We start from the raw sequence: 13,487 nt of genomic DNA on the forward strand, positions 1-13,487 counted from the left end.
TGTTTACCTGATAAATTTCTTTCTCCAACGGTGTGTCCGGTCCACGGCCCGCCCTGGTTTTTTAATCAGGCCTGATAATTTATTTTCTTTAACTACAGTCACCACGGTACCATATGGTTTCTCCTATGCAAATATTCCTCCTTAACGTCGGTCGAATGACTGGGGTAGGCGGAGCCTAGGAGGGATCATGTGACCAGCTTTGCTGGGCTCTTTGCCATTTCCTGTTGGGGAAGAGAATATCCCACAAGTAAGGATGACGCCGTGGACCGGACACACCGTTGGAGAAAGAAATTTATCAGGTAAACATAAATTCTGTTTTTTTTTGCCTCGGCTGAGGTTTCTTTTGGAAGAGAGGGTCTTCAAGCAGTGGTGCCTTCTGTTTAGGTTACCTGTCTTTTCCCTCCTGTATCATCTGTGTCCTCTAGCTTGGGTATTGATTCCCAACAGTAATTGATGATGATCCGTGGACTCCCTGTGTCATTAGAAAGAAAACAAAATTTATGCTTACCTGATAAATTTCTTTCTTTCTTGACACGGTGAGTCCACGGCCCTCCCTGTTTTTCAGACAGGTTTTTAAATGTAAAGCACAGGCACCTCTGCACCTTGTGTTATTGCCTTTCTTTCCTTTTCCTTCGGTCGAATGACTGGGGTTTGTGGGAAGGGAAGTGATACTTAACAGCTCTGCTGTGGTGCTCTTTGCCTCCTGCTGGCCAGGAGTGGTATTCCCAACAGTAATTAATGATGATCCGTGGACTCACCGTGTCAACAAATAAATACATTTATCAGGTAAGCATAAATTTTGTTTTTTACCTTTATGTTAATTTCCCTTCTTATTATGCCCTTAAATGCAATATCATTGCATAGGATCCTGGAGGTTGGTCTCCAATGTGTCCAAGTAAAGCAAAGTTCAACCTGATGATGGCATCACCTTAAAGGGACATGAAACCGAAATTTCATGTAATGTTAGATAACTTTCTAATTGATTTCTATTCTCTAATATGTTTTTTTTTGTTCTCTTGGTACCCTTTTGTTGAAAAAACAAAAACCTAGGTAGGCTCAGAAGTGGCCGATTGGTGGCTACACACACATACACACACATACACACACACACACACACACACACACACACACACACACATATATATATATATATGAGAATGAAACATTTTCGATAATAGCAGTAAAGTTGTTTAAAATTGTATTCTCTATCTGAATCGTGACAAAAAAAATGAATGTCCCTTTAAGAACTAATGCTACTTGATTTTGCAAATATTTATGAAAATAACTGTGTGTCTCTGGACAAACTTTGCTAACTTTAATTGTGAAAGATTTTTAAGCTGTATGACCCTTCATTTTTTTTGTCATCAGATGATAAAAACCTCCCAAGTGTTCCACCACTGCAGCTTAGCGTCCCAGCTGATTACCCCGAGCAGAGCCCACTGTGGATGGACAACCCTCGCCAATATGGTAATGTTGTTCAATATTCCTTGTGTTTGCTACTTTTTAAAGTATTTTTATTATCATTGTATCACATTAATATTGTTGTATTAATACGCATACAGAAAATAAATCTATTAATGGACGTGATTAGTATTCATGGTGCTCCCCCCCTTGCCAAAAAAAAGGGAACCAGGGCCACATTTAAAAAAAACAAAAAAAAACATTTTTATATGCTAAAAATAAAATTTAGGTTTTAATCACATTTTCTTTCATAAAATGGTCTACGGTCCTCAATAACATATGGGATATATTTCTCGCCACTAGGAGATGGTCAAGAACCCCTACAAGAGCTTTAAAATCCTCCCATCTCTGTTTTGTTCTTGGCCTAGTAGGAGATGGTTCAGAGCTGGAAAAAGTGTCCTCCTTTGACCCTTGGGGCATCTTTTTTCATCCGTTATGGGCCATTGTCACGAAGGATGCCAGTCTGTTAGGCTGGGGGGCAGTCTGGAATTCTGTCAGATTCTGTCCTGGGCAGAGAGGAATCCGTGATTCCTGTCAGGGATTCACATACCAGCGATTCCTACCTTTCTTTTTCTATTCTCTAGTCTGCTGTGTGAAACTGAGAGAGAGATGGGAGGGTTTTAAAGCTGTTAAATGGGTTCTTGACCTTTTAGTGGCGGTAAATATATACCATATGTAATGGGGGACTGTGGACCATCATCATTTCTAAAGAAAATAATGTATCCGGTAAGCATAAACTTTGTTTTTAAAAATCACATTAGTTACTAATTTAACTATATTACTTAAATTTATGAAAATTGATAGAAATACAAATTTATTTATTTCTTTTTAAAGACACGATGAGTCCACGGATCATCATCATTACGTATGGGATATTCACCTCCTGGTCAGCAGGAGGAGGCAAAGAGCACCACAACAGAGCTGTTAAATAACTCCTCCCTTCCCTTCCACCCCAGTCATTCTCTTTGCCTACGTTAGTGATAGGAAGAGGTCAAGTGAGGTGTTAGTATAGATTGTTCAATCAAGAGTTTATTATTTTTAAAGTAGTGCAAGATTGTGCTGCTTTGTTCTAGGGTGTAGCCATAGTCCATATCAGTCTCTACAGTAGAGCTTATTGGTGGCTTTAGAGCAATGGGAACTTGTGGGACATAATTCTCACTGCGCCTTCCATACATTTATGCTGCCCTTATCCTGATGGCCTAAGCAAGATTAACTCAGGCTCTATCATTTTCCACAGGGCTATGGGAGGGAGAGGACCTCTTAAACCTGCTGGACTGTCCTGCTGTTGGACAGTGTTATAGGTAAGTGCTGACTTTATTTATTCTGGGACACTTTTATTTCCTTACTGGATGACATATAGGGCTCATACAAGGGGCACTTTATGTTGGGACTTTAAGCTCTCATATTTGGAGGGTATTAGACAGCTTTGTGTACAGGTACTGGGGCTGGGAGTCTTGCTCTATTTTTGTTAACTTTCGGCTTGGGTAAACCTATAAGCCGATCGGGTAATGTGTTAGTCTGGACTGCCCACGGTGGGCGAGGCTATCGTTTTGCACGTTCTCTGATAAACTGCGCAGTTATTCAGCTGTACTAGTGTGTCATGCTTTTCTGCACTCCGTGGCTCTAACACCGCATGGTACTATTTCAGTAAGCAGGCGGTTGTAGCTCTATGGTGGTCCTGTAAATCCGGATAGTTTTCCAGCTTGGAAGATTAATACCAGGGAGTGAGTCCAGTCGGCAGGTAGGCACCTCAGCAGCCTTGCTGAGGTGTATGGGTGTCTGAATCTTACTTTAATTTTCTATTGGGGTACGTTTTTTTCATTGTGCAGGAAAAAAAAAAGACAGTTTTTTTTCTGTTTGTGATCAAAATATTTTTGAGATATATAAGCATTTTGAATATATTATGTCCTATTGCTTGTGCACATCTTACAAGTAAAAACAGTTTCCTTTTAAATTTTAATGGGACAGTAACGTTTTTTTGTAATTTTTTTTTATTTTTTTTATTGTGATTCAGTATGGACACAGGAGCCGTGCAAAATGTTACTTGCTCCATGTGTTTGGGTGCCAACGTGGAACCACCAATTCCTTTTTGTCCCTCATGTGTTGAGAGGGCTTTAAGTTATAGAGAAAAGATTTTTCATGAACAAGATTTTTCAAAGGCAGATGCTTCTCAAGAGTCTAATGACGAGATTCAGAGTATGCTGCTGCTTTCTCCCCAAGCATCCCAAACTTTAACGCCCGCACAACAGTGCCCTGTACTTCTGCTCTAGCACCTGCTGGAGTTACGTTAAAAGACATAGCTGCGCTTATGTCTGCCACAATTTCTGATGCGTTGTCTGCTTTTCCTATGCTACAAGGCAAACGTAAGAGGAAAGACAACCACGTTATCAGTGAGGTTTCTGATGCCATGGTGACAATCCCAGATGTACCATCCCAGGGATCTGAGATGGAGGGTATAGAGGTTCTATCAGAAGGCAAAATTTCAGATTCAGAGAGTTCATTGCCTTTGACTGATTCAGAGGTTGTCTCTTTCAGATTCAAACTAGAACACCTCCGCCTGTTACTCAGGGAGGTTTTGGTTACCTTAGACGACTGTGATTCCACAGTAGTGGTCGCTCCTGCGAAGTCGAGTAAATTGGACAGATATTTCAAAGTTCCTTCTTACTTAGATGTTTTTCCAGTTCCTAAGCGAGCTTCGGAGATTGTTTCTAAGAAATGGGAGAGACCAGGTATTCCCTTTTCTCCATCTCCTATTTTCAAAAGGATGTTTCCTATAGCTGACGCTGTCAGGGAAGCTTGGCAAACGGTTCCTAAGGTGGAAGGGGCTATTTCTACCTTAGCCAAGCAAACTACTATTCCCATTGAGGATAGTTGTGCTTTTAAAGATCCCATGGACAAGAAGTTGGAGGGTATACTTAAAAAAGATTTATGTTCACCAGGGTCTGCTATTGCAGCCGGCTGCATGCATTGCTACTGTCACCAGTGCGGCTGCTTATTGGTTTGATGCTCTGTCCGAGTCTCTTAAGACTGAGACTTCTTTAGAGGAGATCCAAGATAGGATTAAAGCTCTAAAATTAGCCGATGCTTTTATTACGGATGTCTCTTTGCAAATTACTTATTTGGCAGCTAAGAGTTCAGGGTTCTCTATCCTAGCCCGCAGAGCCTTATGGTTAAAACCTTTTGTCTGCGGACGTATCATCGAAGTCTAAGCTTCTAGCAATTCCTTACAAGGGAAAGACCTTGTTTGGACCTGGCCTGAAGAAAATTATCTCGGATAGCACGGGAGGTAAGGTTCAGAAGTAAACAAAAATGACGACAAAGTAATTTTCGTTCCTTTCGAAATTTTAAGGGAAATTCCTTCTCTTTCTCCTCTAAACAGTAAGAAAACTATTTGCAATCCAGTCTTGGAACAAGGGTAAACAATCCAAGAATCCTGCTGCTGAATCTAAGTCAGCATGAAGGGCTTGCCCCCAATCCGGGCCCGGATCTGGTAGGGGGCAGACTTTCTTTCTTCATTCAGGCTTGGGTGCGGAACGTTCAGGATCCCTGGGCTATAGAAATAGTGTCTCAGGGATACAAACTGGAATTCAAAAATTTTCCTCCCCGAGGCCAGATAAAGAGAGGCATTCTTACATTGTGTAAGAGACCTCTACTCCCTGGGAGTAATTTTTCCCGTTCCTGCACAGGAACACGGGCAGGGTTTTTTCTCAAATCTGTTTGTAGTTCCCAAAGGAGGGAACTTTCAGACCTATCTTAGACCTCAAGGGTCTAAACAAGTTTCTCAGAGTTCCATCATTCAAGATGGAAACTTTTCGTACCATTCTTCCATTGATTCAGGAGGGTCAATTTATGATGACAGTGGATTTAAAGGATGCATATCTCCATGTTCCTATCCACAGAGATCATCACAAGTTCTGGGGTCTCTGCTGGCGGTTCTAAGACTACGGGGCATTGCGGTGGCGCCTTATCTGGACGATATTCTAATCCAGGCGCCATCTTGTCAACAAGCAAGATCTCATACCGACGACGTTCTATCCTTCCTGAGAACTCACGGGTGGAAGGTAAATCTGGAAAAGTGTTCCTTAATCCCGAAGACAAGGGTAACTTTCTTGGGAACTCTAATCTATGAGGATTTTTCTGACAGAAGTCAGGAAATCAAAGATTCTAGATACCTGTCGAGCCCTTCAGTCCAATCCTCGGCCGTCAGTGGACTAGTGCATGGAAGTAATCGGACTGATGGTGGCGGTAATGGACATTATCCCGTTTGCTCGGTTCCACCTCAGACCTCTGCAGTTAAACATGCTCAGGCAGTGGAATGGAGATTATGCAGACTTGTCTCCTCGAATAACCCTGGAACAGGAGACAAGGGACTCACTTCAATGGTGGTTGTCTCTGGATCATCTATCCCAGGGAACATGCTTTCGCAGACCGTCCTGGGTGATTGTGACAACAGATGCCAGCCTTCTAGGGTGGGGAGCTGTCTGGGGTCCCCTAAAGGCTCAGGGAGTGTGGACTCAGGCGGAGTCTGTTCTTCCTATAAACATCCTGGAACTGAGAGCGATCTTCAATGCTCTTCTGGCCTGGCCTCAGTTGGCTTCGGCCCAGTTCATCAGATTCCAGTCGGACAACATAACGACAGTGGCTTACATCAATCATCAGGGACGAACAAGGAGTTCCTTAGTGATGACCGAGGTAGCCAAGATAATCCGGTGGGCGGAGGCCCATTCTTGCCATCTGTCAGCGATCCAGATCCCAGGGTTGGACAACTGGGAGGCGGACTTTCTGAGCAGGCAGACTTTTCATCCGGGAGAGTGGGAACTCCATCCGGAAGTATTCTCCAACCTGATTCTCAAATGGGGTCGACCGTAGTTAAATCTCATGGCATCTCGTCAGAATGCCAAGCTCCCGAGATACGGGTCAAGGTCCAGGGATCCCCAGGCGGAACTGATAGATGCTCTGGCAGTTCCTTGGTCCTTCAGCCTAGCATATCTATTTCCTCCGTTTGCTCTTCTTCCTCGGGTCATTGCTCGAATCAAGCAGGAGAAGGCATCAGTGATCCTAATTGCTCCTGCATGGCCTCGCAGGATTTGGTATGCCGATCTGGTGGACATGTCATCCCTGCCACTTTGGAGACTTCCATTGAGGAAGGATCTTCTCATTCAAGGGCCCTTCCTTCACCCAAATCTAGTTTCTCTGAAGATGACTGCTTGGAGATTGAACGCTTAATCCTATCCAAGCGGGGTTTTTCTGATTCGGTCATAGAGACCTTGATTCAGGCACGTAAGCCTGTAACTAGAAAAATTTACCATAAGATATGGCGTATAAATCTCTATTGTTGTGAATCCAAGGGCTACTCATGGAGTAGAGTTAGGATTCCCAGAATTTTGTCTTTTCTCCAAGAAGGTTTGGAGAAGGGTTTATCGACAAGTTCTCTAAAGGGTCAGATCTCTGCCTTATCTATTTTGTTACACAAGCGTCTGGCAGATGTCCCAGTTGTTCAATCTTTTTGTCAGGCCTTGGTTAGGATCAGGCCTGTGTTCAAACCAATTACTTAGTTCTTAAGTTTCTTCAAGGGGCTCCGTTTGAGCCTATGCATTCCTTAGATATTAAGTTGTTATCTTGGAAAGTTTTATTTCTTGTTGCTATTTCTTCAGCTCGAAGAGTGTCTGAACTTTCAGCGTTGCAATACAAATCGCCTTACCTTATTTTCCATTCAGATAAGGTAGTTTTACCAACTAAACTAGGGTTCCTTCCTAAGGTTGTTTCAGACCGGAACATTAATCAGGAGATTGTGGTTCCTTCCTTGTGTCCTAATCCTTCTCAGAAGGAACGTCTTCTGCACAATGTGGACGTTGTCCGTGCTTTAAAGTTTTACTTACATGCGACTAAGGACTTTCGTCAGTCTTCTTCTCTGTTTGTAATTTTCTCTGGAAAACTTAAGGGTCAGAAAGCTACGGCTACCTCTTTCTTTTTGGTTTAAGAGTATCATCCGTTTTGCATATGAGTCTGCTGGATAGCAGCCTCCTAAAAGAGTTACGACTCATTCCACTAGGGCTGTTGCTTCCTCATGGGCATTCAAAAATGAAGCTTCTGTAGAACAGATTTGCAAGGCTGCAACTTGGTATTCTCTTCACACTTTTTCTAAATTTTATAAGTTTGATACTTTTGCTTCGGCTGAGGCTGCTTTTGGGAGAAAGGTTCTTCAAGCAGTGGTGCCTTCCGTTTAGGTTCCCTGTCTTGTCCCTCCCGTATCATCTGTGTCCTCTAGCTTGGGTATTGTATCTCATAAGTAATGATGATGATCCGTGGACTCATCGTGTCTTTAAAAAGAAAAGAAAATTTATGCTTACCTGATAAATGTGTTTCTTTTTAGACACGATGAGTCCACGGCCCGCCCTGTTCTTTTCAGACAGGTTGTTATTTTTTGTAATCTTCAGACACCTCTGCACCTTGGCTTTTCCTTTCTCTTCCTAACTTCGGTCGAATGAGTGGGAGGGAAGGGAGGAGCTATTTAACAGCTCTGCTGTGGTTCTCTTTGCCTCCTCCTGCTGACCAGAAGGTGAATATCCCATAAGTAATGATGATCCGTGGACTCATCGTGTCTAAAAAGAAACAAATTTATCAGGTAAGCATAAATTTTCTTTTTTTAAATTTTGGACAGCAGTGTTTCTTAAGGTGGTAAGAGTCCACAATTCCTTACTGTTGTGAATTCATCACCTGCCAAAGACACCCTACACCAAGAGCTTTAATATCCGTCCCACTTCCATGACCCTCCCAGTATTTCTTTGCCTCACTCAGAAGCAGGTAATGGTAGAGGTGCTCAGGATTTTATTTAAAAATATAGGGTTTTAGTCCCATTTTTCCCTCATAAGATAAAACTTGGAAGAGAGGGACATAGGAGACTACTGGCTGTGCAATGTAATTCTCCTGCGGGAGTCGTGTTCACAAGCCTGCCACAGGTGTTGCTTGGACAGTTCCTTTTGGCTCCTCCTGTTTCGCCATGAATATGTATTTCTTTTGCAAGATGCACGGATTCATCCTTACTTGTGGGATATTATCCTTCCTAACAGGAAGTGGCAAAGAGAGCACCACAGCAGAGCTGTCTATATAGCTCCCCCCTTAACTCCACCCCCCAGTCATTCCCTTTGCCGGCTCTAAGCAGGAAGGGTGAAGTGAAAGAGGTGTTAAACTGTTAGTTTTATTTTATCTTCAATCAAGAGTTTGTTATTTTTAAATGGTACCAGTGTTGTACTATTTACTCTCAGGCAGAACATAGATGAAGATTTCTGGTCCACTGCTGTTCCCACAGAAGCTGAGGAGTACAGGAAAACTTCAGTGTGAGGAACGGTTTCTTGCTATACAGCAATGAGGTATGTTCAGTCATTTTTTCTGCAGAGACTGTGTTAACTCAGAAAGGCTGACAGTATCCCCATTAGGGGAAGGATAAGCAGTAATCCTAGTTTCATAAGGGGCATTACTAGCTTGCATAAAAGGCTAATCTTATGGGCACTCAGTTTGTATATGATATAGTAGGCAAACGTTTGTGTTCTGGGAGTACTGTTTTTTATTCTGATGGGACATCTTTTTGAGGGTACACTTGGTTTATTCAGGGGTTTTATAACCCACATGGCTTACAAAAAAGGTTTAGTAGATTTTGTGTAGGCCCCAGCAACATCAAGTGAGATGGGCGGGGCCTATTTTCGCGCCTCAGTTGCGCATTTAGTTTATGCAGACAAGCAGCAAGCAACATCTCCAGAGGTCCTGGTATACTTCTGGGGCCTAATCAAAGCTTTATCCCCACATTATCGTTCCCTAAGGGCAGGTAGGGCCACAGCAGAACTGTGGCAAGGTGCTGACAGGTTTTTTTTTTACCGGTTTTGGACATTTGTCAATCCGGTTTTCTCATTTGGGGGGTTATTGCTTAATTACTTGTGGTGCAATCTTACTAAAGCTTAGTGGGTATACTGTAAACATTTCGGAAAATTTTAAGCAGTTTTGCAGTTTGTGTATGCCTTTTTTTCTCTTAAAGGCACAGTAAGGTTTTGAAAATTGTGTTTTTTTTTATTAAATAAAGTGTTTTCCAAGCTTACTTGTCTCATTACTAGCCTGTTCAACATGTCTAACATTGAGGAAACTCATTGCTCAATTTGTTTAGAAGCCATTGTGGAACCCCCTCTTAGAATGTTTCCCACTTGTACTGATATGTCTATAAATTGCAAACAGCATATTTTGACTTATAAGAGTTTGGCACTGGATGATTCTCAGACAGAAGGAAATCAAGTTTTGCCATCTAGTTCTCCCCAAGTGTCACAACCAGCAACGCCCGCACAAGCGACGCCAAGTACTTCTAGTGCGTCTTATTCTTTCACCTTGCAAGATATGGCCTCAGTTATGAATACTACCCTCACAGAGGTTTTATCTAAACTGCCAGGGTTGCAAGGGAAGCGCAGTAGCTCTGGGTTAAGAACAAATGCTGAAACTTCTGACGCTTTAGTAGCCGTATCAGATATTCCCTCACAATGTTCTGAGGTAGGGATGAGGGATTTGCTATCTGAGGGAGAGATTACGGATTCTTGAAGGATGTTCCCTCAGACAGATTCAGATATGACGGCATTTAAATTTAAGCTAGAACACCTCCGTTTATTGCTCAGGGAGGTTTTAGCGACTCTGGATGATTGTGACCCTATTGTAGTTCCAGAGAAATTGTGAAAAATGGACAAATATTTAGAGGTTCCTGTTTACACTGATGTTTTTTCGGTCCCTAAGAGGATTTCGGACATTGTTACTAAGGAGTGGGATAGACCAGGTATTCTGTTTGCTCCCCCTCCTGTTTTTAAGAAAATGTTTCCCATATCTGACACCATGAGGGACTCATGGCAGACGGTCCCTAAGGTGGAGGGAGCTATTTCTACTCTGGCTAAGCGAACAACTATACCTATTGAAGATAGTTGTGCTTTCATTGATCTTATAGATAAAAAATTAGAGGGTCTCCTAAAGAAATTTTTTGTTCATCAAGGTTTTCTTCTTCAACCTATAGCGTGCATTGTTCCTGTAACCATTGCAGCTGCCTTCTGGTTTGAGGCTCTAGAAGAGGCTCTTCAGGTGGAGACCCCACTAGATGATATTCTGGACAGAATTATAAGATAGCTAATTCTTTTATTACAGACGCCGCTTTTCATCTCGCTAAGTTAGCGGCAAAGAATTCAGGTTTTGCCATTTTAGCGCGTAGAGCGTTATGGCTTAAGTCCTGCTTGGCTGATGTGTCATCAAAATCTAAGCTTTTGACTATCCCTTTCAAAGGTAAGACCCTATTCGGGCCGGCACTGAAAGAGATCATTTCAGACATCACTGGGGGGAAGGGTTATGCCCTCCCCCAAGATAAGTCAAATAAGACAAGGACCAAACAAAATAATTTTCGTTCCTTTCGAAACTTCAAGGGTGGTCCCGCTTCCTCTTCCCCTGCTGCAAAGCAAGAGGGGAACCTTGCTCAAGCCAACCTGGAGACCTAACCAGGCTTGGAACCAGGGTAAACAGGCCAAAAAGCCTGCTGCTGCCACTAAGACAGCATGAAGGGGTAGCCCCCGATCCGGGACCGGATCTAGTAGGGGGCAGACTCTCTCTCTTTGCTCAGGCCTGGGCAAGAGACGTTCAGGACTCCTGGGCCGTAGAAATTGTAACCCAGGGGTATCTTCTAGATTTCAAAGATTCTCCTCCAAGGGGGAGATTCCATCTTTCTCAATTGTCTCTAAACCAGACAAAAAGAGAGGCGTTCTTACGCTGTGTAGAAAACCTTTTTACCATGGGAGTGATCTGTCCAGTTCCGAAAGCAGGACAGGGACAAGGTTTTTACTCCCAATCTGTGGTTCCCAAAAAAGAGGGAACCTTCAGACCAATTCTAGATCTCAAGATCCTAAACCAATTCCTAAGAGTTCCATCCTTCAAGATGGAGACCATTCGGACTATTTTACCAATGATCTAGGAGGGTCAATATATGACCACCGTGGATTTAAAGGATGTGTATCTACACATTCCTATCCACAGAGATCATCACCAGTTCCTCAGGTTTGCCTTTCTGGACAGGCATTGCCAGTTTGTGGCTCTTCCCTTCGGGTTGGCCACGGCGCCAAGAATCTTCACAAAGGTGCTAGGGTCCCTTCTGGCGGTCCTAAGGCCGCGAGGCATAGCAGTGGCGCCTTATCAAGACAACATCCTAATTCAAGCGTCGACTTTCCAACTAGCCAAGTCTCACATGGACTTAGTGTTGGCCTTTCTAAGATCTCATGGGTGGAAGGTGAACGTGAAAAAGAGTTCTCTTATTCCTCTCACAAGAGTTCCATTCCTGGGAACTCTGATAGATTCAGTGGACATGAACATTTTTCTGACCGAGGTCAGGAAATCAAAGATTTTAATCACCTGCCGAGCTCTTCATTCCATTCCTCAGCTGTCAGTGGCTCAGTGTATGGAGGTAATCGGACTTATGGTAGCGGCAATGGATTTTGTTCCGTTTGCTCGCTTGCATCTCAGACCACTGCAACTATGCATGCTCAAACAGTGGAATGGGGATTATGCAGATTTATATCCTCAGATAATTCTGGATCAAGTGACCAGAGACTCTCTTCTTTGGTGGTTGTCACAGGATCACCTGTCCCGGGGAATGTGTTTCCGCAGGCCAGCCTACTTTGCTGGGGTGCAGTCTGGAATTCCCTGAATGTCCAGGGTTTGTGGATTCAGTAGGAGGCCCTCCTGCCGATAAATATTCTTGAATTAAGAGCGATATTCAATGCTCTTCAGGCGTGGCCTCAGCTGGCTTCGGCCAGATTCATCAGATTTCAGTCGGACAACATCACGACTGTAGCTTATATCAATCATCAGGGGGGAACAAGGAGTTCCTTGGCGATGATAGAAGTTTCCAGGATAATCCGATGGGCAGAGACTCACTCTTGACTACAAAGCAACTATAGACGGTTGCAAAAGAAGTGTACACATATTAGCACTCATTCCTTGTGAGATTCAGTTATATGAATTTATGCAGTGGTTGGTTAGTACTCAAGAAAAACACATTAAAATATAACCTTTAATATGATTGACTAAAAATTGGGCTCACTTAAAAACCCTAGAAGGCTAGTGTGCAGTATCAATATTATATCAGATTCTGATAGAGTTCGATATCAGTATAGGTAATGTGTGGTTGAATAGTTGTGTTCACATCACTTTCTAGTGTTATATAGTGTAACACCATATGTATAGACTCCCACACCGTGGACTAGTGGTCAGTACTTCAAGATAAAAATTATACTGGTTGTGTTGTCAAGCTTAAAAGTAGCTCTCTAAAGATATTATTCCAAGTAAAAATTAGAAGACATATCCAGATTGGTCAGCTTGTGCACTTAAAGATATGACAATCTATAATTAGTGTGAGACAGGTCTATGTAACGTGTCACTTTAGAGAAGCATAGTTGTATTAATTGTTACCAACTGTAGTGATACAATGTATCTATTATGATAGAACAGCAACTAGTTTAGAAAGTCCTTTCTGTATAATCGTGAGGAAAGAGGGCCGTGTAGAAGGTTAATCTAATCTCTTAGTATACAGTTCTATTATAGTTATATTACTGTTTGTATATCGTAATAAACAATTCTCTTAGATACAGCAATATTGTTGCTTATTGTATCTGTTATATTGGTTAATATTATCAGACCCCGCAGATTGAACTGTTCAGTATTATAGCTCTATAATTTAGCATAAGTTGAGGTTCAACGGTAGTATTATTAGTTATGTAGCGATTGTCTATATACATATATGGAATCGGCAAATTACGTTAATATACCGTGCAGACCTTAAAATAGCCTGTGAACATTCACCTGATCATAATGATCATAGATATATGAGCTCTATAATATAGCAAGGGTTAAAGTTAAGCGGTAACAAATTATAGCTATTGCAAACACAACTTGAATACAGCAGACAAGTATCCGGAGATGAACAGTTTACTGAATCACTAAGTTAGAGAAATGATTCTCTCATT

The 13,487-nt window shown here is 42.4% G+C and overlaps 1 protein-coding gene across 3 annotated transcripts in view; it reads left to right on the top strand.

Moving 5' to 3' along the window:
• Positions 1–13,487, top strand: part of MED15 (mediator complex subunit 15) — a 138,964-nt gene that overhangs the window by 81,473 nt on the left and 44,004 nt on the right. For all 3 annotated transcript variants that reach the window (XM_053701979.1, XM_053701981.1, XM_053701980.1), the window contains one exon: positions 1,369–1,467. In XM_053701979.1, the coding sequence (XP_053557954.1) occupies positions 1,369–1,467 (99 nt within the window). The remainder of the gene's footprint in view (positions 1–1,368; positions 1,468–13,487) is intronic.

Source organism: Bombina bombina, chromosome 2 (assembly GCF_027579735.1).
Source record: "Bombina bombina isolate aBomBom1 chromosome 2, aBomBom1.pri, whole genome shotgun sequence".
Taxonomy (NCBI): Eukaryota; Metazoa; Chordata; class Amphibia; order Anura; family Bombinatoridae; genus Bombina; species Bombina bombina.